Source organism: Anthonomus grandis, chromosome 8, assembly GCF_022605725.1.
Source record: "Anthonomus grandis grandis chromosome 8, icAntGran1.3, whole genome shotgun sequence".
NCBI classification, from domain to species: domain Eukaryota; kingdom Metazoa; phylum Arthropoda; class Insecta; order Coleoptera; family Curculionidae; genus Anthonomus; species Anthonomus grandis.
Genome location: NC_065553.1, coordinates 4,507,014 through 4,528,655, shown reverse-complemented (window position 1 = coordinate 4,528,655; position 21,642 = coordinate 4,507,014). Strand labels below are relative to the sequence as shown.

Genomic DNA, 21,642 nt, shown 5'->3' with positions numbered 1-21,642 from the left:
AAATAAGTAAGAAATAAATAGCTTCAACGTCCTGAAACAAATGCCAATAATGGTTGATAACGGATCTCATATCCAAATTATTATGAAGAATCATAATGAAATATACTTAAAATCAAAATGACATGCACTTTACAGACAGGCCGTTGGCCTAATTCGTTATTGGGTAAAGTACCATCTTCTCAATGCATTCTGCGCAGTCCCATATCAAAACAAGTATTTATTCTTCAAAGATCGAACGGTGGTTAGCGGTTCATTGTAGTCAATGAACCACTTGTTTTAAAACCGGCTTATCCTTGCGGGAAGTGCGCGCGGGAGGTCTCCAATATATACATATATTTCTATTTTTACTCTCCCGAAATTTTTTTATATAATGAACATAGACCTAGTTGCCCGTTTCAGAAACTGATTATCAATTTGTGAGTAATTCCCATAACATTTGCGAACAGAGACGCGTAAACAACCATGACATTTTTATTGGGTGTTTTGGGTGTTATTGTTAGTATTCTACTGGAAGCTGAAGGGGTAAGAGTCGAAATCTTTATTGTTTTTTTTTTGCAACAATTAATATTGTCATAATATTGCACATATATCTTGGTTTATTAATGCCAAAACCACGAATGTGCAAATTTTAAATTTTTCGCCTATATGTCAAAACAACGAAAGAAAATAAATAAAAAAATTAAAAATCAATATAAATTTAATTTGCAACTTGAACAGTGACCAATCCTAATTATACATTAGCATTCTAAAAAAAAGGATGTATTTTTAGTGCTCATTCCAATATTAAATGGGGGTTTTCTCAAAACTACAAATTTGCACATTCGCGGTTTTGGCATTGGAGGGACGATATGGGATGTTTGAAGATTCGTAACAAGCAAAAGTTGACGATCACTAGAAAGAAAATTATTGAAGCTATTGTTTTTACTGTATTTTGGATTTAATTTTTTTTATCCAGGAAATTGTATTTTGCTTCTTAAATAATTTGGTCAAAAGTCTGGTAGATATAGGGATGAAAGAATTTGTCATAGAATAATTGTTTTTCGTTTTTTCCAAAAAATATAAATTTTTTTTATTTCAGGCAGATGTAACATTTTCGACTGCCTGGAATTAATTAATAGTTATTTTGTCGCAAAACTAATAACGAAAAACGGTAAATTCCCTTTTGAATAACCCCTGTAACTAACACTACAAGGCAACTTCCTTAGTCCAGTTGACACACGTCACGTGATCGATTACATATTAATATGCGGAAGGTCACGTGAGAGATCTGTCCAAACTAAGCTCCTCCCACTTCTTAACGTGGCAATTCAAGATGGCCGCCGAGAATGACGTACCAGGGAAAGTCGATAAGATATAGGGTTCAAACAGTTCCTCATAGAATATTTGTTAATGCATTTTTTATTTCTTTAGCTGAAATAAATAAATAACGGTTTTATCGCGAAATTGTGCAAAAGTCATTATTCTTACTTCCTGAAATGTATGGGAATCACTCAAAATTCTAAATTTCTTAAGCTAAATTCCCGTCCAATTTCAATAATCTAATGTAATTTTCTTTTAAAAATACGAAGGCTACAACTGAACGCAACTCCAATTTAACTCCACCTACACGGCAACAATGCGACTTAAGTCTTCTGGAAAACCGACTCCAATTGATAGAGGAGCATCTGAACGAGAAGTTTAACGGACTGAGGCGGGATATTTGGAGTAGCTCCCGGTCAATCGAACAACAGACCGCAGCCACCAGGAATGTCGTGGAAGAGTTACGAAGAGGAATCGGTACGGAAAGAGGTACAACATTAAATACAAAAATACAGATTGTTCCCTATTTTTTAAATAAGTATGTACCAAAGAAGACTTTGACAAAATGAATGTAGGATTCAGAAAAATGAATGTTCTACTTATATTCCGAGCTTATAGATAGTAAGTTATTTATTTTATTGAGTATTACCTCACTATTACAGTGAATATCAATTTAGAAAATATATCTCATACGATCAATTATTAAAAGGAACTTCTTCAAGTATTTAGAAGAAATATCAACTTAAATCTTTAACGATACCTTTTGTTATATTTAATTGTCTTACCTACCCAATATCTTACCTAACATTATTTTTCCTTTAATTGAAATTGAAAAGAACAATGAAAGAAAAAATATAGATAGTAGACATATCTGAGTCAATCGTAATATATTTCTTAAAATCCTTTATTAGAATTTCCTTTTCCAATATAAATTTTGAATGTTATTCATACGTGTTTCTGAAAGATGGCTCACCCTTAAACTTTGTTATTTTTAAATATAAAAAAAAGTTAAGTTTGGCAGTACCCACTCAAAACATAAAAAATTACTGTAAAAGCCTGGAATAAAATACAAAATTCTTAAAGAAAAAATATTCACATTCCTGAAATAAAGTGAAAAAATCTGAAGAGATCTAAAAAGAAAAAAACTTTTATTAATCCGAAAACTAAGCATATATCAAAAGTTATTTAAAGTACTTGAGGTAGATGAGATGCTTGACGTTACATGCTTGAAATAATATGAAAACTTACTTTACATGATTGAAACTTATAAAACAATATAATAGTTACTCCAAATCCTAGAAAACACCTTTTACATGCATTTAAATTTCAAAGCCTGAATAAATAATGAAAATTAATCCAAATGCCTGGAATAAAATAGAATGTCTTTACACATCTGGAAGAAAATACATATTCCATACATATGAATGACTCCAAAGCCTGAATTATTAATTGAAAGGCCTAAAATTAAATAAAATATCTCTACAAATCTGGACGAAAACGCATTTAAATAATTTCGAAGCCTTGAATCCTAAATGTTATAATAAATTAGATAGTACTGTTTAAAAGATACTTATAAGACATTATAAACAACAACAATAGGCAAAAGATAACAGCTTAATGAGAAAATAGAAACTCTATATCACACTGGTTTTTAATTGGCTCAAAAAGTGATTTCTACCTACAAATCTGAGTTGAAAAAAGAAGTGCATGCATAATTTGTTGTGTGAGAGGAAGCTGCTTGTCAATCTACCAGGAACATAAAGTCTAATTTTGTGGAATAGATCAGATCAGAAGATGAATTATTGGGTGACGAAGGTCATAAAAGTAGGTCCAATTATCATGTTTCCGATAGGTCTAAAGGCTAAGAAGATGTAGTTCACTTTCAAATTCTTTATTAACTATATGTAAACGATATACAGACCTATATTTAAGGTGAGGACGAACCAGAGTACAGTAAAGGAGTTTTATGAAATTTGAGAATCTCTGGAGCGTCTCTTGATGAAGACCAACATTTGTATTGACGGTCGAGATCATGCTGTACTTTAAGGCAGTCACTAAGATTTAAAACTTTGCAATAGATCATCGTCAATCAATAGAAATATACAGCATTTAAAACAACTAGCACTAGCAATGTCATTGATGAAGAGAGTAAAAAAGTGGGACTCTTGGGGAACACCGGAAATACCTGAAATCTCATTCTAGTTCTAATTACACACCCTCACAATTTACTTACTATTAGTCAAGCTGAGATAATTCATTTAACAAAAGAGTATGATTTACACTCTTTTGTTAAATGGACCTGACTTCTTTCTTCAAAAACAAAATCAACCAAATTAAGGACATTTAGCTCAGTGGACCGTTCTGTCATAAAGCTGAATTGTCTGTTATTTAATTCAATGATAAGAAAACGAGCAAGATAATCATGGACAAGTTTTTCAAACAGATTGGGAACAATATTGGCTTATAATTCTCAATCTGAACATTATTACCAGATTTAAGAATAGGCTTGATAAAACTGTATTTCCAAAATTCATCATAAACCCCAGATTTCAAGGGTTAACTCAATATATAATGAAAATTAGTTTAAATTCTTGAAATAATTTAACATATGTCTCTACAAATCTGGAAGAAAATACATTTTCCATGCCTTAAAATGACTTTAAAGCCTGGAATAATAATGAAAATTAGTCCCAAAATCATTAAAACAATCAGTTTAGTTCAAAATCCCGTCACCAGATTAGGAATATTCGCATCAATGAAAAACTAAATATTTTATGAATTTTTAGTCTCTTTTTGAATGTTTAATGTAAAGTTAAAAAATCTGATTTGAAAATATTTTAATAATAGTTGTAGTATATAAATAATGAATATGATTTGATTTTTTAAATAAGTGTCAATTACATGGTATGAGTGAACTCGTAAAAAAATGAAAAAAGAAGCCCATTACTCCATTTAAAAATTAAGTAAAAAATATTAATTTTTCCAAGTGGAATTGGTTTCCAATAGATTTTCTAAGTGGTTCCTAGGAGAGAAATTTGGCGCTTCCAAATTGCTTCAAAGGGCAAAAAAAGCACCAGGTGATACTGTTAAACCAGGTGATACTGTAAAAATTAAGTATTTTTCCACCTCCTTAATAGTTGTCCTAAATTTAATGCACAAGTTGACATATGAGAGGTCATTCTACTCAACGTCATTTTCTATCAAACACATTTATAAGTAATATCTTGGAGAAATTTGAGATTTCCTCAGTATACTGTAATATTCTTGGGTAGGTACATTCATCGAAGCAGCTAAGACATTTTTTACTTATAAATCAGATTCTACCTTCCTATGATGATATTTATGAAGAAACTAATTGTTCCAAGTTCCAAACATGTTAGAGTATGTCCCTATGGAAGAAATATCCGCAATAGAACATATTTGTAATGCGACGGTATGTTGTGGAATTGATGTAAATTGACCAGTTAATTTATATTCTCACTGAAGGAAGTCAGTATTTCTAAAATAAAAATTTTATCAAATCCTATTAAATTTTATCAAAAAAAAATTGTAATTAACACATTTTAGTTATTTTTTTTTTCAATTTCCCACGTTTGAGCAATTAAAGATATCGCCACTATTACCGCGGTACCTAATTTATCAATGATGTCACTCGCGCATACTGCATAATTAGGTTAAATAAATAAAAATACATCAGTAAAATACCAATTAGTAATATAATATCGAGTAAATTCTTTTAAAAGGCTCATATTTAAATTAAAATACCATTATAATGAGATTATCGGATGAGACATAAAATGGTGTTTCCCATGTCTACTAAACAAAATCGTCATGTTATAAATATTTTTCATGGAAATTGGAATATGCTTAGAAAGTGCTAAAATGGCGGTTTTTAGGTAGGAGTTTTACGACCTTACTGAAATGTTTTTTTATGCATATATTATTAATGTTGGTACCTTTGACATGTGTGGAATTCTTATAATAAATTTGAAAGAAAGATACTTTATTTGCTTAAGAAATAAACGGCTTCATTAGATTGGCATAATTTTTTTGTGTCTCCATTATATTTCTGTTTCTTTTTACATTTTTTTGACTTTCGAGTAGGTATTTCATAAAACCCTTTACAAGTATTTTTTTTGGCTGGATTTTATAATAATTTTTTATGTTATTCCAAGCATGTGACATAATTTGGGTATGTTCTCATGGAATTTAAAACCACAACAATTTCTTGGATTTTTAAGACATAAGAAATCTAAAATTTGACAAAAGTTTCACTGTATTTTTTGTTACAAATTAGAACAGCACCTTTAGAATTTCTGTAACCAACTTCCTTTGGAGCATCCTGAATGTATGCAATTAATTGATAATGTTATTCATATACTGCTATTTACGAGATATGGTCATATAACCGTGATGAAGTATTACTTGTGTAAAAAGAGGAATAATGAAAATTATTTTTTATGCAAAATCTATAATAGATACTGGGTTTATATGCACATTTTTTTTACTCCATTCGAACAAATTATTACCAAAGGGACAAAATTAATGAACAAGCTTAATGAAAAATAAGAAATATATACATAGCAGAACGTCGATTACCCCGGGTAAGCTAGCCGGATCCGAGCCTTCTCCAGATAAGCGAAAACACCAATAACCCGAAGACCTCATTTTAATTTTTTTACTAATTTATTAAACAGAAGATAAAAGTTTGATTATATCTACATAATGTATATGCCATGTATAACCGTATGCATTAAACAATATTATGTAGGCATATAAATATTATACAGGGTGTTCATTTGAAAACTTCCCACCACGGATTTATCGAAAACCCCTGTTTAAAAAAAAACGTCGAAATACGTCAAAAGGTTTGTCAAGGGGGACAACTTTCTATCCTAAAATTACTTCACCTCCTTTCACCCTCTGCCCACCAGGGTCATCCCCTTAAAAATTTTAAATGGCAAGGGGTATCGAGAAATAGCTTGTTTAAAAGGTCTTTCGACGTCTTTTATTTTGACGTTTGATTTTTTTAAATCAGTCGATTCGTTTTCGAGAAAATTAAAAAAATCTTTGTTTATCTTAATTTGTTCAGATAGAAAACAAAAACATGAAAATATCAGTTTTTATTTCAGTTCAAAGTGTCAGTTCAAGTGTTCAAAATGTTGCCCGTTTTTTGGCCAAACCTTTTTTGGCCAAACATATAGGCGATGTTCAAATTCCTGACGAACATTTTCAAAAACATGTTGTGGGATATCATGGCAGCTGTCGATGATGCGTTGACGAAGTTCATCCAAACTTTCAGGTTGGGGATTAAACACAATATATTTCAAATGACCCCATAGAAAAAAGTCTAACGGCGTTATATCAGGAGATCTAGCAGGCCATTCTATAGGCTCCCTTCGCCCTATCCATTTATCTGGAAACTCGTCGTCTAGCCATTGCCGAACGGGAAGAACATAGTGAGGAGGAGCGCCGTCTTGCTGGTAATATATTTCAGAATAAGAAGTTGAACATCGCCTATATCATTGTTTGGCCAAAAACGGGCAACATTTTGAACACTTATTGAAATAAAAACTGATATTTTCATGTTTTTGTTTTCTATCTGAACAAATTAAGATAAAGATTTTTCTAATTTTCTCGAAAACGATTCGACCGATTTAAAAAAATCAAACGTCAAAATAAAAGACTTCGAAAGACCTTTTAAACAAGCTATTTCTCGATACCCCTTGCCATTTAAAATTTTTAAGGGGATGACCCTGGTGGGCAGAGGGTGAAAGGAGGTGAAGTAATTTTAGGATAGAAAGTTGTCCCCCTTGACAAACCTTTTGACGTATTTCGACGTTTTTTTTTAAACAGTGGTTTTCGATAAATCCGGGGTGGGAAGTTTTCAAATGAACACCCTGTATACAACTATGTATGTAAAAAAATCACTAATTTGTATTTGTTTTTGGGCTCCATAAATCCTGCAGTATATAATTTCTTTTATTTTTCTAAGCTGAAATACACGAATGCCAACAGCTCCAGGCTGTTCTTCAAAATAATAAATAAGTACATTTACCTACGCATTGATCGTCATCCATGATGACCCTGTTTCTTGGTGATCACATTCTATCCATTCTTGTATTTCTTTATTGTCCATTTATTCCACATTCATTTAAGCGATTACCGTTTTCTCTTCTATACCTATTAAAGTCATTATTTTATGAAATGCTTTTTTAATGTGAACCAATTTCACTTCACTCCATGCGTGAGCTACTACATAAATTGCCTCTTTCAAAATTAGAGGTTTCCAAAATCCCACAATGACACATTCTCCCAATGGTCTCTATAACTGCGGTATATTGGCTGAGCAATAGATATTACATTCGGAGGATAATATGCTATCTGCTGACTTTAGTTGTTATACATCAGGATACGATGGTGCATTGTCCAGTAACAATACAGCCTTTGGTGGAGGATTATTTTGTGTTAGATAAGCTCAAACTTGAAATATATATTTCTGTCTTAAAAATGACTCAATCCATCCAAGCTGCCTTTTCAAAATAATAATCAACAGGCAGTGTCTTTGTAAAGCTAACCTGGTGCACTAGTTTCTGAGCCTGCAACAAGTGTCTTTCTCGGCATTGCTTTCCAATAAAGTCCAGTTTCGTCTCCATTATATACTTGCTCAGGTTTTAGGTCGTGCTCAGTTATAAAATTTTTAAAATCGTAGCAAAATTCTATCATAGCTACATTATTAGTACTTAATTTCTCCCCTTGAACAGCTAGTATTGCATGACGTTTTTTAAATCTCTAGAGCCAACCATAAGATGTCGAGAAGTTGCCTTTAATTTTCAACTGCTCATGAAAGTTTTAAGCTTTGCTAGCACACATATGTCCTGATACTAGACCCATTTCGATACTTTCTGCAAGAACCTTTTGGCATCATCAATTTCTCGGAAAGTAAAACCTTTTAGAGACTTCCCGTCAGAAATAGGTCTTGTACTGTCCGCTTTAGCTACAAAGCTCTGTAATTCGGCTTTTTTCGTCACAATATCACGGTTTGTTTTCCAATGTTCTATGTTTTATCCAACACAGCAGACTTATGTATTTTTTAAATTGTTTTAAAATTTTCATTAGCACCCGTACGCTACATTTTGTACGTCTGTTTAAGTAACGTTTTACGTTTAACTACTGAGCCGGTCGACGAAATGTGTGTAGACAGAACGGTTCATACATACATTTCAAGTATATTTAATTTTTGTATATTCTTTTACAGATTTCTAAAAGGTTTATATCTATTTATCTATATCTCACTTGCATTAGATTTAAACAAATGTTCTTATAGAATTTAATTAAAATAGTTTTGCGTTTATTGGCTTAGAAATATTTTACAGCATTCTTATAGTTACTTCAAGTTATTTAAATGTATAAATCAAATTTAAAAAAGTTTATTACCAAAAAAAAAATATAATTATATGAGAAAATAAAATTTGACAATTTTTGGTAAAAGGAACTGCTTCGTGAAACAGGCTTTAACAAGAAAATGACATTACAAACCATCATATTGAAACTGAAAAGATTATAAATAAACACAAAAAAAAAATCCTAATTAACCTAAAAAAGAACAAAACTAAAACTAAAAAGGGCAGAAACTAAAATGGCAATGCAATTTGGCTGGCATGCGACGGAAGGCAACAAGAATAGACAAAAGATAACTACAAAAGAAATATTAAACAGGCCAGCTTATCTTTGGTCTCAGTTGATTTTGCAGTTTATGTTAAACATACTATTAGGCATCTCGTTGGGAGTCGAGAAGAATTTGCTTAACCTTGGTGTAAAATTTATTAAATGGCAAATCTTTAATATTATTTGGCAAGTTATTCCACATTGTAACTCCGACAACCGAAAATGACTTGTGGAAGTTACTTGTTCTATGTTGAGGTATTCTAAAACTTACGAGTATTGTGTAAATGCGAGAGAGTAGTAAATAACTTATTTAAATAAGGGGGTTGACCCGACTTTATTATTTTATATATAAAGGCATATATGTGTAATTTTCTTCTCCTTTCCTTATTTAAAATTAAGACTGTATTTTTAAATCTGTACAGATTTAAAAATGAACTGGAATTTTTTCTCCATTAATCTCAATATTTATACTTTCATATAAGTGTCTCAGAATTCCTGAATTACAGCCACATAAAATGATGTTAGATTTAGCAGGGTTAATTTTTAAGTTATGCTCATTGGAATAATTAACTATGTTTAGTATAATTATCCGATTTAATTTTTTGCTCAGAAATATTAAAATTTAAAAAAATTAATGGCACGTATATCTGAGAATCATCAGCATATTGTTGTAATTTACAATGTTCAATACAGTTATGCATATCCGCAACATAAATCGAAAATAAAAGAGGTCCCAATATGGAGCCCTGAGGAACACCAATTTCCAAGTCAAAATACTTTGAGGGCTCCAAACTTCCATTGTTGGTTTTTAACAACACCAAATGTGATCTATTTTTAAGATATGAATCAAAAAAAGAAACCGTGGATTCGGAACAACTTAAATATCCTAACTTTGCAAGGAGCATTGTATCAAGTGATTTATTGTATCAAACGCTTTGCTAAAATCAAGCACCGCCATGCAAGTACTTTGTTTACGTTCTTCGTTAAGTCTTATATTATCTAACATTCCCACCAGACTAGTCGTTGTACTATAATTCCTCCTAAATCCCGATTGCGTATCTGGAAGTATACCAAATGAGTTAACAAAATTATAAAGTTGTTGGTGAATATGCTTTTCTAACATTTTAGAAACTACTGATAAAATACTTATAGGCCTTATGTCTTTTAGTTCTTTTGGATTAGAGATTTTTGAAATGGGTCTTATAAGTGCTTTTTTCCAGATATCGAGATATACATTTGTAAGAATGCAAGTATTTAAAATATTTAGAAGTGGGTTTTTACAAAAAGGTAGGCAAAGCTTGATGTCATTTATACAAAGTCCGTCAGCTCCTATAGCATTTGATTTTATGGTTTTAATTATACTGTTAACGCTTTCTTCATCAAGAAGACTTAAATTTAATTCTTGATTACTATTATTTCATTTATTTTCATTATAAGAATTTAATTTGGTTTGTGATATATTATTGTTAATTTGGTTAACGCATTGAGAAAAATAATTATTTAGGACTTCTGGATTACTAAAATTATAAGGCAAATCGGTATTCTTTAATTTAGTTAGATGTAGTTTATTAGCATTTTTCCAAAAATCACGATTTTTTTTTGTAGAAAGTGTGTTAATATATGATATTTTTTTCCCGCTGAATAGCATGTTTTGTATAGTTTCGCAATTGCCTATAATAGTTTAAATTTAACTCAGTTTTATTTTTTTAATACTTTTGCAGTGCTTTATCTCGGAGCCTAATAAGCAATGTAATATTCTGTTATCCAGGAAGTAAATGGTTTATTTTTAATAGTTTTAGTCTTAATTGGAGCATGTTTGTCAACTAAACAAAGTATATTGTTGTTAAAAGCCAAAAGTTTATCGTTAACGGAATTTAGGTAATAGATACTATCCCAATTAAGTCTTAAAGCGTCATGCTCAAATAAATCCATATTAATAACACTATAATTCCTACAATTCATTTTAAAATGTCCCTCTTTACTTTTAGGAAACTCAAGACAATAGAATACGAAAGTTGTGATCACTAATGGTTTGTGGCAAAGACAACGAACCGACTCCATAAATTGGGAAATTTTTATTTATAATAATGACATCACATAGATAAATGATTATATAATATACGTACCTTTTAAGGAATTTCGATTTTTTACTAGAAAGACTTCGTCGCGACCCCCATCTACAATCCCAAAGTACCGATCTTAGCCAAAAACTAGAACGAGAACTTCAAACAGTTATATTATCACTCAGGCTACTAACGTCCGAAGTAGCCGTCATAAGGGAGAATGTTTCAAAAATCGTAAATTCCACTAAGTAAGTATAGTCCATTCTCCATTATAAGTTCGTGTTTTATTACATATTAATTCTTTTATAGTGCCATGAAAGACCGCCATAATATAGAATCCAACATCCAGCAAATATTCAAGCCATCATCATCAAATGCCGTACCTTCAAACTGTCAGGAAATTAGGCAGAATAACCCTGGGGCCGCCTCAAGTATTTACTTGGTCCATCCGAGGGGTAGTAATGAATCTTTCTTTGTGTATTGCGACATGGAGGCTCAAGGGGGAGGATGGCTCACCATACATAATCGCTTCACTGGAGAGCAAGATTTTTATCTGGATTGGCTTCGTTATAAAATCGGATTTGGAAATGTTGCTGGGGAACATTGGTTGGGGTTAGAGCATATTTATGAGATAACAGGTATAATAGAAAAAATCTGTATACTTGGGTGTTAAAATGTTTATTTTTGCTTTAAAAGGTAACAATAGGAATTAAAAATATATTGTATTAGAGCCAATTTAAGTTTCTTCCCTCCATTTTTCAAAATTTCAAAAGCTAAAATGCACTTGAATATTAATCCAGATAAAAAAACTGCTTTAAATTTACTATTATAAAATGAAGGAATATGCAAGAATACTGGACAAATTTTCCTTTCGCAAATCTATAAGCCTTCCAAAAACAAGTTTGCTTCATAGTATTCTGTTCAAATAAAAATTAAGCCTTGTAACCTTAAATATAAAATTGAAACGCGAACCAAAATTCTAAAACCTTTTTATCAGTTCTATGCCCTTTACATTTTATATATGTGTACATTTTTAATTCTAGGAAAGGAAATCCATGAGCTGCTTATTCAACTAGTGGACGTAAACAACGTCAAAACATACGCACACTATTCCCACTTTAGTTTAGGATCTGAAGAAGAGGGGTACCCTTTGAAGGTCCTTGGGGGTTACACTGGTACTGCGGGCGACTCCTTAAGCTACCACGCAGGAAGTAGATTTAGTGCTAAAGATAGGGATGAAGATTCTTGGAATGAAGGACATTGTGCCCAAGCTCATGGTAAGTTTTAGTTCATATGTGACAAGAAAATATATTACGCAATTTCTAAATGTTTTTTTGTCACGCTATAGGGAGTCCCAAAATGCTTTTAGCAGTATAAAACTTCGCCATTTTTGAAGAAAAGATTTGAGCCAATGCTCTTTTCAAAAATATTTTCAAAACTATCCCTAATTAATTCATCCCCGAGAAAACACTCCTATTTTTTTTCCAAATAGCACCCCCATTTTTTTAATAGTAGAAAAGAAAATTTTTATTTATTTAAAAAATTAAATAAAAATGGTGTCATTTGAAAAAAAAAATGTTTGTTGTCTTCCGTAAAAAACGCATTTAAAATTTTTTTTTTCAATCTTCAAAAATGGCGAAGTTCTACATATGCTGTTAAAATCATTTTGGGACACCCTATATAGCGTGTTAAAATTTTATGACAAAAATTACTTTCCTATTAAAATTTTTTTATCACACATGTACTTTTATGAAATTTTGTATACATCATTAGGATGCCATTTTTGATGTAAAAGATATTTATCATCTTTACCAGTGATGCCCCTATGGATTTTATTAGAATATTTGAAAGAGTGAAACATTTTTGTCATTCTGTTCATTCATATTTTTTTTAAATTTGGTTTAAAAAAATATCTACTTATTTTTTTATTTTTTTTATTTAGATATTTGGTTTTTTACCAAATATCTCATATATTTGGTAAAAAACCATTTTTGATGTTGGAAGATATGTGATTACTGTTTAAATTAAGTTTTATTGATTTTAATATAAATTAATAAATTGAATAGTTTTACCAAAAAAAGTTAAATAAATAAAAATATTTAGCTGCTTCTTGGAATGTGATAGTGACCAGAATGAATAATTATGAGTGTTCTGGGTGTTTAGGTAAAAAAAAATTAGAAAAAAAAATTATTTCTTTGCAACTGTAGAATTTTGACTTATTCATACTTAGGGCTCTTAAGTATAATTTCAATATGAATTATTGCAAAAGGAATAAGAAAAAATTACTCATTAAATGTTCAAATTTTTTAGTATATTCAAAAATTTCTGTCCATTAACAATTTCATACTTAATTTCAAGAAAATTGCCAATTTTCCGGATATCTCCAAAGCCAGAATGTTAGGAATCTTATGTTTCTACATTACTATATCGTTCAGAAATACTCCTAATTTTGAGTTCATGCTGAAGCTTTACAAGTGCTCAAGAACAAAATAAAAAGTAAAGTTACCAAAATGCAAAGGTATGTCAAAACCTATTATAGTTTATACCGTAATAATTCCCTAAAATTAAGCTAAGATTTAATAAATTTAGCCTGTTGGCTAAATAAACTAAACAGTTTTAAGGAATCCAAGTTGATTAAAATAAGTAAGAAAATAAATCAAAGAAGGATAAAAAAGATTGCTTTACGTAAGATTTAAAACAAAAAAAACACAAAGTTAGTAAAATTAGAGAGGTTCCAGGCTAAAAGATTTATAATTTCCAGAGGTTCCAAAAAATACAGCTTTTAATGGTCCATTTTTTATTAATTTATTTAATTAGCCCGATCAGAGACTTCATCAAATGGCAGTTAAAAAAGACGATAGAAAGTAAAATATAAATTTGTAATTATGTTACAATAATTAACGTACCTGGAATGCATAAAATACTTAAAATAAAAACAATAAGTCAAAACGACCAATTTACTAATTTGACAGAACTTTTTGAAGAAAACTCTTGAACTCCTTGTTTGAATTGCCTTGTTCTACGTAGAATACTTCATCCAGCATTGATTTTCCAGACCGTCTTATTATCGATGTGTATGTGAAATTTTAATTCTAGTTCTCAGAATTTTATAAATACAATTTCTATTTGTTCGATTAAAGATCGTTTTTTTTTAAACTTGATGAGTACATTTTCACCGAAAATAAATTACACATTCCGGGAGGGAATTCAACTGCTGGTATCATATACACGAAAATGAGATACACCATAAATTTAAAAGATACAGTATAGACAATTCCTTACGTTTTTTTAAAACTCGATAAGTACACAGTCTACTTGATAACTCGAGAAGTAATGAGGCAAAAATTATTATTAAAAAATTCAGGGTGTTAGTTTGGCGCAGTTTGCAATAAGATACAGATCGGCGCTTGCCGTCGTCATGTGCTTTTGTTTTTAAGCGTTTCTTTTAATTTAAATATTAAGGGAAATTATAGTAAAAATGTGTACCTCGCGAAACAGGGAAGAAAGTTTTGTATTTCTAAGTAAAATCACGATCAAGCTAAAAGATCAACAATTAAGGACTATAAAATAGAGAAGTTAAGCGATGGTATTACCTGTAGTCTAAGTATCATTTTGAGAACAAGGCGAAAGGCGTAGTTTGTAAAGTATAGGAGAACTAAAACTGTCAAGGAATTAAATACTTTGTAAATACTAAGGTAGATACAGACAACATAATAATACCTAAAATTTACTACAGAATTTTGAGAACTACGTGCACAGGACCCGTGCAGTGTCATTTCTAACACTCAGAGTAGAACTTTTACAGGCCAATGCTTTATATTTCACTGTAACCACGTACATACAATTTTATCTCTTCGGCTTTCCGAGATTATGGTACATGGAAACGATGCGAAAAAAATAAAGCAAGATAAAATATAATGCAGGTAGTTGTGCCTAAGCCTAAATCCAAAGAAGCGATATGGAAAAAGACCTGATCCTACACCACCTCGTGAGAAAGGTGGAGGGTGCTATAGGTCATGGTAGGATCTACCTGGGTGCGTTCATAGATATTGAAGGGCCTTTGATAACACCCCTTTCAAAGTAATCTGCCAGACATTCAAGTGCCATAGCTTAGAACCCTGTTTGGTGAGTTGGATAGAGGCCATGCTATGTATCTGTTATGTATCTGCTCAGCTCAACAGTAAGGTTGTCAAAACGGTGGCGGCTAGGGGCTGCCCAAATTGAGGAATATTATCCCCAATCTCGTGGTGCCTAATGATCGACAGCTTGATCGAATATGTCGACAAGGCCGGCCTATATAATAATAATAATAATAATAAATCGTCTTTTATTAATCATGCATATACATTACACAGATTTAAATGTTTTATAGGTATATACATATAAGATTAAGGTTAAAGAATACAAATGGCGAAGTTTAGCCTTAGGCTACTCTTACACTTAACCATCCCTATTCTAAATCAAAAAAGAAGTGAAAAGTAAACATAATTCATAATGACACTAAGTATTTTGTAAATTTAACAAATAAGTTTTAAACTGAGACCTAAAGCCGTTTAAACTAATATCTCTTAAATAGGGATCTAAGGAGTTATATAAAGATACTGCATTATAGGCAAAACCTCTTTGAAAGAGTGCTGAATGATGTTGTGGCATAGTAAAGTGATTTCCATAACGAAGTTCACGGTTATGAATAAATGTTCGAAATACTAACTTTTCCCTCAAATATACAGGAATATTTGATATTAACAACCTCATTAGAAAAGTAGCAAAATGATGCTTTACCACACCCGACATATTTAACCAATTTAATTGTTTAAATTCTGCTGAGACATGATCATATCTCCTCAGACCAAATATGAAGCGACAACAGTTATTTTGCACAACTTGCAATCTATTTTTTGTCACTAAATCTAAACAGGGGTAGTACACTATATTACAATAATAAAAAATTGGCAAAACCAGAGATTCACAGAGTTTTTTCCTAATATTAAAGTCTAAGATATATCTGTTGGCATAGAGAACTTTCATTTTTACATAACTTTTTTGAAGTAACTTATTCACATGATCTCTGAACCTTAAATCAGTATCAATGATAAGCCCTAAGTTCTTCGCATTTTTAGAAAATCCCAAAGTTGTGTCGCCCAGTTTCAGGTGCAACCTACCTTCTAGCAGTTTTCTTCGCTTTTCTGAACAAAAGAGAAGTACCTCTGTTTTTTCAGGATTTATCTTTAAGTTATGTTCTCTTGAGTAATCATTGATGGATTTTAGATCGTCATTGAGAGATTCTTCAGCTTCTGCTAGTTTATTGGGGTCAAAATAATGCAAAACCTGTTTATCATCTGCATATGACTGTGAATCTGAATTTTTGATTACCTGGAAAATGTCAAAAATGTATATTAGAAACAAAAGTGGTCCAATTATAGATCCTTGTGGTACACCAGATATCACAGTCTCAGCAGAAGAAAACTTGTTACCAATTTGTACGCGCTGTTGTCTATCTGTCAGGTAGCACCTGAAAAAGGAGACAGAGCATTCGTCAAAGCCCAGATATTTTAGTTTAGCACACAGTAAATCATGGTCTATCAGATCAAAAGCTTTAGAGTAGTCTAGGGAGACTAGGACAACCGCAATATTTTTGTCTAATGCCCTTATTATGTTGTCAGTTAAGTTCAGAAGAGCAGTAGTAGTACTATGTCCAGACCTAAAGCCTGACTGATGAACTGGGAGCAAATTATTAAGATTTAGGTAATTTAATACTTGTGTGTGAACAGTTCTTTCAAGAATTTTAGATAAGACAGGCAACAGGCTTATGGGACGAAGTTCATTCACAGCAGTTACTTTTCTGGTCTTAGGAACAGGAAGAATTATGGACTTTTTCCAGTCCTCTGGAAAATACCCAGCTTCTAGGCAAGAATTAACAATATGTGTCAAATGAGGTAGGATAGCAGGAAGGCTAAGCTTTATCATAAAAAGTGTCAAATTGTCATGACCAGAAGCATTGGACTTAATGGAATAAATATTTTTTTTCACTGAACTGGAATCTATCATATTAAATTGAAAGTGCAAGTTGTTCTTAAGTTTATTTGTGTTATAGAAATGTATTTTTTGGTCACATTTATTTGATTTTTTAAATACACTCAAAAAGTAGTCATTTGCACTATCAGGATTAACAGAGTCAAGTGGAAATTCACTATTAGAAGTTTTTGAGCTTACATTTACATTCATATTTTTAAGATTTTTCCAGAGTAACTTACTATTTTTTTGTTGTTCCAAAAAACTTAAATAGCCCTTTTTTTCCCTTCGAATAGAAGCAAGTGCAAAGTTTCGAGCCCGCTTATAAGCTTCAAAATCAGCTAATGACTTTGATTTTTTATATTTTAAGTTAGCCTTATCACGTTCCTTTAATATGGTCTCTAGAGCTGGTGTAAGCCAAGGTGCTGGGGGTTTATTAACGCGGACGGTCTTTATTGGTACATGTTTGTCAAATAATTTTATTAGGTTCTGTGTCAGAAATTGTACTTTGTCATCTATATTTGGAAAATAATATATGTTATCCCAGGGTATTTGTAAAAGCTCTGTATTAAAAAGGTTTTCATTAAAATGTTTGTAACTGCGGAATGATATTATTTTCTGGACTCTTTTAAGATTTGGTAAGCGTATATTACAAAATGCCAACTTATGGTCACTTATCCCGATAGCAGAGATGGTGCCAACATCCATAATACATAGGCCTACGCTGTTGACCTGGTAAACCTGTGCTCGGGAAAGGACGTAACCACATTGCAGGGCTCTCGATGATGAGGACTCTCCGTATAGTAGTCAAATTCCTAAAAAAGTATCGCTCCTACTATTCACGAAGAGACGGAACTTTGGCACACTAGCTGCTGTGTCGCGGATGGAGTGCAGTTGCAATATTCCAGGACACTTTGATTTCTTCGAATCACATTAAATTCCAAACTCTTCTAACACGATCAAGTAGACACCACAATTAGGAAGGCTACTTGCAGAAGGGCTTTAGACACACCTGGAGTCTGCCCCCTAAGATCCTTCACTGGATGTATTAATCTTTTATCAAACCTTCTCACATTCGGGGTGGTTTGGTGGCCATCTGGATAGAGTCTGGCTCCTTCATGTCTCAGCATAACGAGTTCCATGCGAATGGCACCAACCAGAGCGCTAGAAACTCTGTTGAGTCTTCCGCCATTGGATCTGGTAGTATAATTCGGGGCAACAAGGACTGCACATAGGCTACATGTCCTTTGTGAACTACGGGCTGGTGAGACTGGTCATGCAAAAATTTGGTCACAAGCCGTACAGGAGTACCCTCGCCGTCTGGTGGGTAGTGACTGTATGGCACCTGAGACCGTGGATTACAAGGGTTTTGTGACCCACATCGCAGGCAGAAAGGATGGGCATCACTCCAATGAGCCTACACTGCTAAATAACGGGACAATCTGGTATACAGATGGCTCCAGAATGAATAATAGAGCGGAGGCAGAACTCTGAAGAAGAAATGGTAGGATGCCACATATCAGCAGAGCATACTCGCTAGGGGACCATGCTGCTTTCTTCCAAATTGAAGTTTTTGCCGTGTTGAAATGGGGAAGGAAATGCTAAACTGCAGACCCCGCCATACTGTCGTATCAATCTGAGGAATTGGTAAAGGTGGGCTGCAGGGCACAGCTGGTCTGGGGACATGGTCACTTAGGCCATTCTGGAAACGAGAAAGCGGACTCCTTCGCTAGACTAGGATCTGCAGAACAGCCGGTACGGCCTGAACCAATCGACATGGGTAAATGCCTAGCAGTTGCATCAATAAAGAGCCTGCTAGACAATCGGACCCTCTGACGAAAAAAATCTTTCTCTGGTTGAGAAGCGAGGAGGTCGAGACCCAAAACAATTTGATTAAGATATTGCTAAAGCTATAAAGAACCTCATAGGCAATTAGAAATGTAGAGAGAGTCACTACATACGTGTAAAAGTCGAAGAGGTTACCTACCTACAGAATCAAATGTAAAGAAAGTATACAATACCTTTTGCGATACAAGGTTTTTTAAATATTTACTAGCTAAGTAAAATAACATTTTTTAAACAAATTTTACCTTGGTTTCGGAAACCCGCACTTAGATACAATTTTTGGTGAAAATTAAAACAATAAATGAACTTGTTACTAGCTCTCGACTTCATAAGATGAGAGCAAAAGCATTTTTCAAATGCTTTTAAAGAAAGCATTTTTAAAGTCTTTACTTAAAGTTTTCTATTCAAGACAAGTTTGGCTTTATAAATTGGCCCTTGCGCATTATCAACTTTTGATTGGAAACGCAGGAAGGTCGGGGCTGGAACGAACTAACCTCTGGGCTGTTACATTATATTAGAAAGATTGAAAGTAGACAATGTACAAGGATCTAATTTTGCAGTTATTTTTAAACTCTTGCAGCAGAGAATAAGAACAGCATAATGATGACTGTACTTATTAGCTTTTTGGAAAAGTCTAAGATGTTTAAAGAAATTCGTATTTTTTCCTTTAAAGAGTCCTATGCCTTTGTTAGGAAAGTTGAAAAACAATATCGGAAACGGAAGAAAAAATTTTAGTGCCAAGATAATATTGTGAAATGTTGAAAAAGCGTGCTTGACAACTTGAACACTGGATAAGTCAATATCGCAGAATATTTTGAAAAAAAACTTCCTTTTAAAATAACTGAAGGTCCTGTCCTTGGCCAGTATGTACCAGAAAATAAGTGAGGCAGTCGACTGTAAAGTTCGTACTAATTATATCAAAAATAGAAGTTAGATATCGGCAGGTCAACAAATTCCAGCAGTTTGTTAGCGACCTTAACAACAGGTGTTGAGGTTATCGATTAAGTTTCTTCTTTCTATAATGAACATCTTTATTTTTTCAGAATGCAGTTACATATGTAATTTTCATTATGCGGCAACAATAGTTATCGAGTTTTCATAAAACCGCATCTTTCTTTAATTTTTGTAATCTAATAATAAAGTTTATATTACATTACAAAAGTTGTTTTTACTTCTTTACTCCTATTTCATTAAACTATGGATAATGATAGTCTTTGACAATTAACTGTACACCAACAATGTATTCTGTAATGCAAAAATGACAATCACTACCAGTCTTTAAAAGGTACTAAATGCTGTACAAATTTCGTTTGTACCTATTTCGTAAATGTGGAACATTTTGTGAAATAACATAGAGGGCGTTCATTAAAAAAAAACATATCTTAAAACATTTTTGAGAATGTAAATGTAAACATATTTTTAGTTTGTAGATTTTTGCCAACCCTTCAACTTTGCTATAGAACTTTTTGCTCTATCATTGCCGTACGACTGATTGTCGCAGCCTCTATAATAGGTTTATAGATTATTGTAACTGATTTTTATAGGGGGCGCCTGGTGGTACAAATCCTGCGACAAAAGCAACTTAAACGGTAAATACTTACCAGGACCACAGCCCGATATGTTCGCTTATCAACCGATGTACTGGGATACATTTACCGGCCCGCAGACCGGACTAAAGTACGCTAGAATGATGGTGCGTCCCAGGCAGGAAGTCGGGGAAACTTTAACGTCGATGAGAATGTAAAAATATGTTTTAATTTGTATTATTGCTGCCATATTGTTTATTACATAGAGGATACTGTGTATGTAAATTAACTAGCCATTGAAATGTAAAAGACTATCTTTATTGTTTTAGACTTTGTATATAAGTAATTCTATCTATTTTTTCGTTAAGTTGGGCTATCTGAAACAATAAATAATAAATAAAATTTGACGCTTGTTATAATCTTAATTTACCTTTCTGGTGGCGTTTTGTTGTGTTTCTGGAGAAGCTTTTTCTCTATATGCGGCTGCACTAATCATTTGATTAAGTTTCTCCAACTCCTTGAGCAGTTTTTCTTTTTTCTGTTCCATTTTTCCGATGTCAACTTCTAAGTTTTTCCTAAGCTCTTCTGGAACGACAACGTAAACAGTGTTTTCCCTCACTCTCTCTTTCACTAATCCATTTGTAGTAGGTTTATGGTCTAGAATGTTAAAAGTATACAGATGGGCGAGGTCTTTTATCACTTGGTGAAACTTCTGTGACCTGTCAACTGTAAGAGTTTCTAAATACGCTGAAAAATTCATTAAAATATTATATCATAATAAGCATTATTTAGCAACTTTTACCCTCTGGTTTATACTTGAAAGTTATATTAAAGATTTTCTTTAGTCGTCTAATGCAGGTTATAACATCAGTGATTTCTTGTACCTCGGCTTCCAATTCTGAATTTTTTAGATTTAAAAGCTGGAAAAGTAAATAAATAATGGTAAGTATCAGTGTGTTCCTACACATATTGTTCAGAGAAGATTCAATTAACATAATCGTAATAGAATGATGCTTTTTCAATGTGATTGGATAAGTTTTGCTACAAAAATGTAATGTCTAGACGGTCCAGAAATTATTTACTTTTAAAAATTACAATATTATAAATAAATAAAGAACATTAATTATACCATCACAATAATGTGTATAAGGTGAGTAAGTTAAGTAATGCCTAAAAGTGTAGTTTAATTACCACCTAATAGCAAAGACTTAAAAAATGATTTTAAACTA

General features: G+C 32.3%; 2 protein-coding genes across 4 annotated transcripts in view; one reads left to right on the top strand and one right to left on the bottom strand.

The window, feature by feature from the left end:
* Positions 1 to 242: 242 nt before the first annotated feature.
* Positions 243 to 20,820, top strand: LOC126739881 (fibrinogen C domain-containing protein 1-like). 2 transcript variants are annotated; one of them, XM_050445700.1, is made up of 6 exons: positions 243 to 522; positions 1,569 to 1,776; positions 11,122 to 11,278; positions 11,340 to 11,668; positions 12,074 to 12,307; positions 20,432 to 20,820. In XM_050445700.1, exons 1-6 carry the CDS (start codon positions 463 to 465, stop codon positions 20,629 to 20,631), a joined length of 1,188 nt encoding a protein of 395 aa, XP_050301657.1. In that variant the 5' UTR covers positions 243 to 462; the 3' UTR covers positions 20,632 to 20,820. The 2 variants fall into 2 exon arrangements, with proteins under 2 accessions (XP_050301657.1, XP_050301656.1); XM_050445699.1 differs by having other exon boundaries at positions 244 to 522; positions 1,569 to 1,788.
* LOC126739878 (valine--tRNA ligase-like) overlaps positions 20,710 to 21,642 on the bottom strand; it is a 45,785-nt gene continuing 44,852 nt past the window's right edge. For both annotated transcript variants that reach the window (XM_050445694.1, XM_050445695.1), the window contains 3 exons: positions 21,216 to 21,333; positions 20,844 to 21,160; positions 20,710 to 20,790 (listed from right to left, as the gene is read on the bottom strand). In XM_050445694.1, coding sequence (XP_050301651.1) covers positions 20,731 to 20,790; positions 20,844 to 21,160; positions 21,216 to 21,333 — 495 coding nt within the window. In that variant the 3' untranslated portion in view covers positions 20,710 to 20,730. The remainder of the gene's footprint in view (positions 20,791 to 20,843; positions 21,161 to 21,215; positions 21,334 to 21,642) is intronic.

Coding starts and splice junctions, on each gene's coding strand:
- LOC126739881 (XM_050445699.1), top strand. CDS start 463: ATGACATTTTTATTGGGTGTTTTGGGTGTTATTGTTAGTATTCTACTG. Junction 523..1,568: donor TTCTACTGGAAGCTGAAGGG/GTAAGAGTCGAA, acceptor AAAAATACGAAG/GCTACAACTGAACGCAACTC. Junction 12,308..20,431: donor ACATTGTGCCCAAGCTCATG/GTAAGTTTTAGT, acceptor TGATTTTTATAG/GGGGCGCCTGGTGGTACAAA.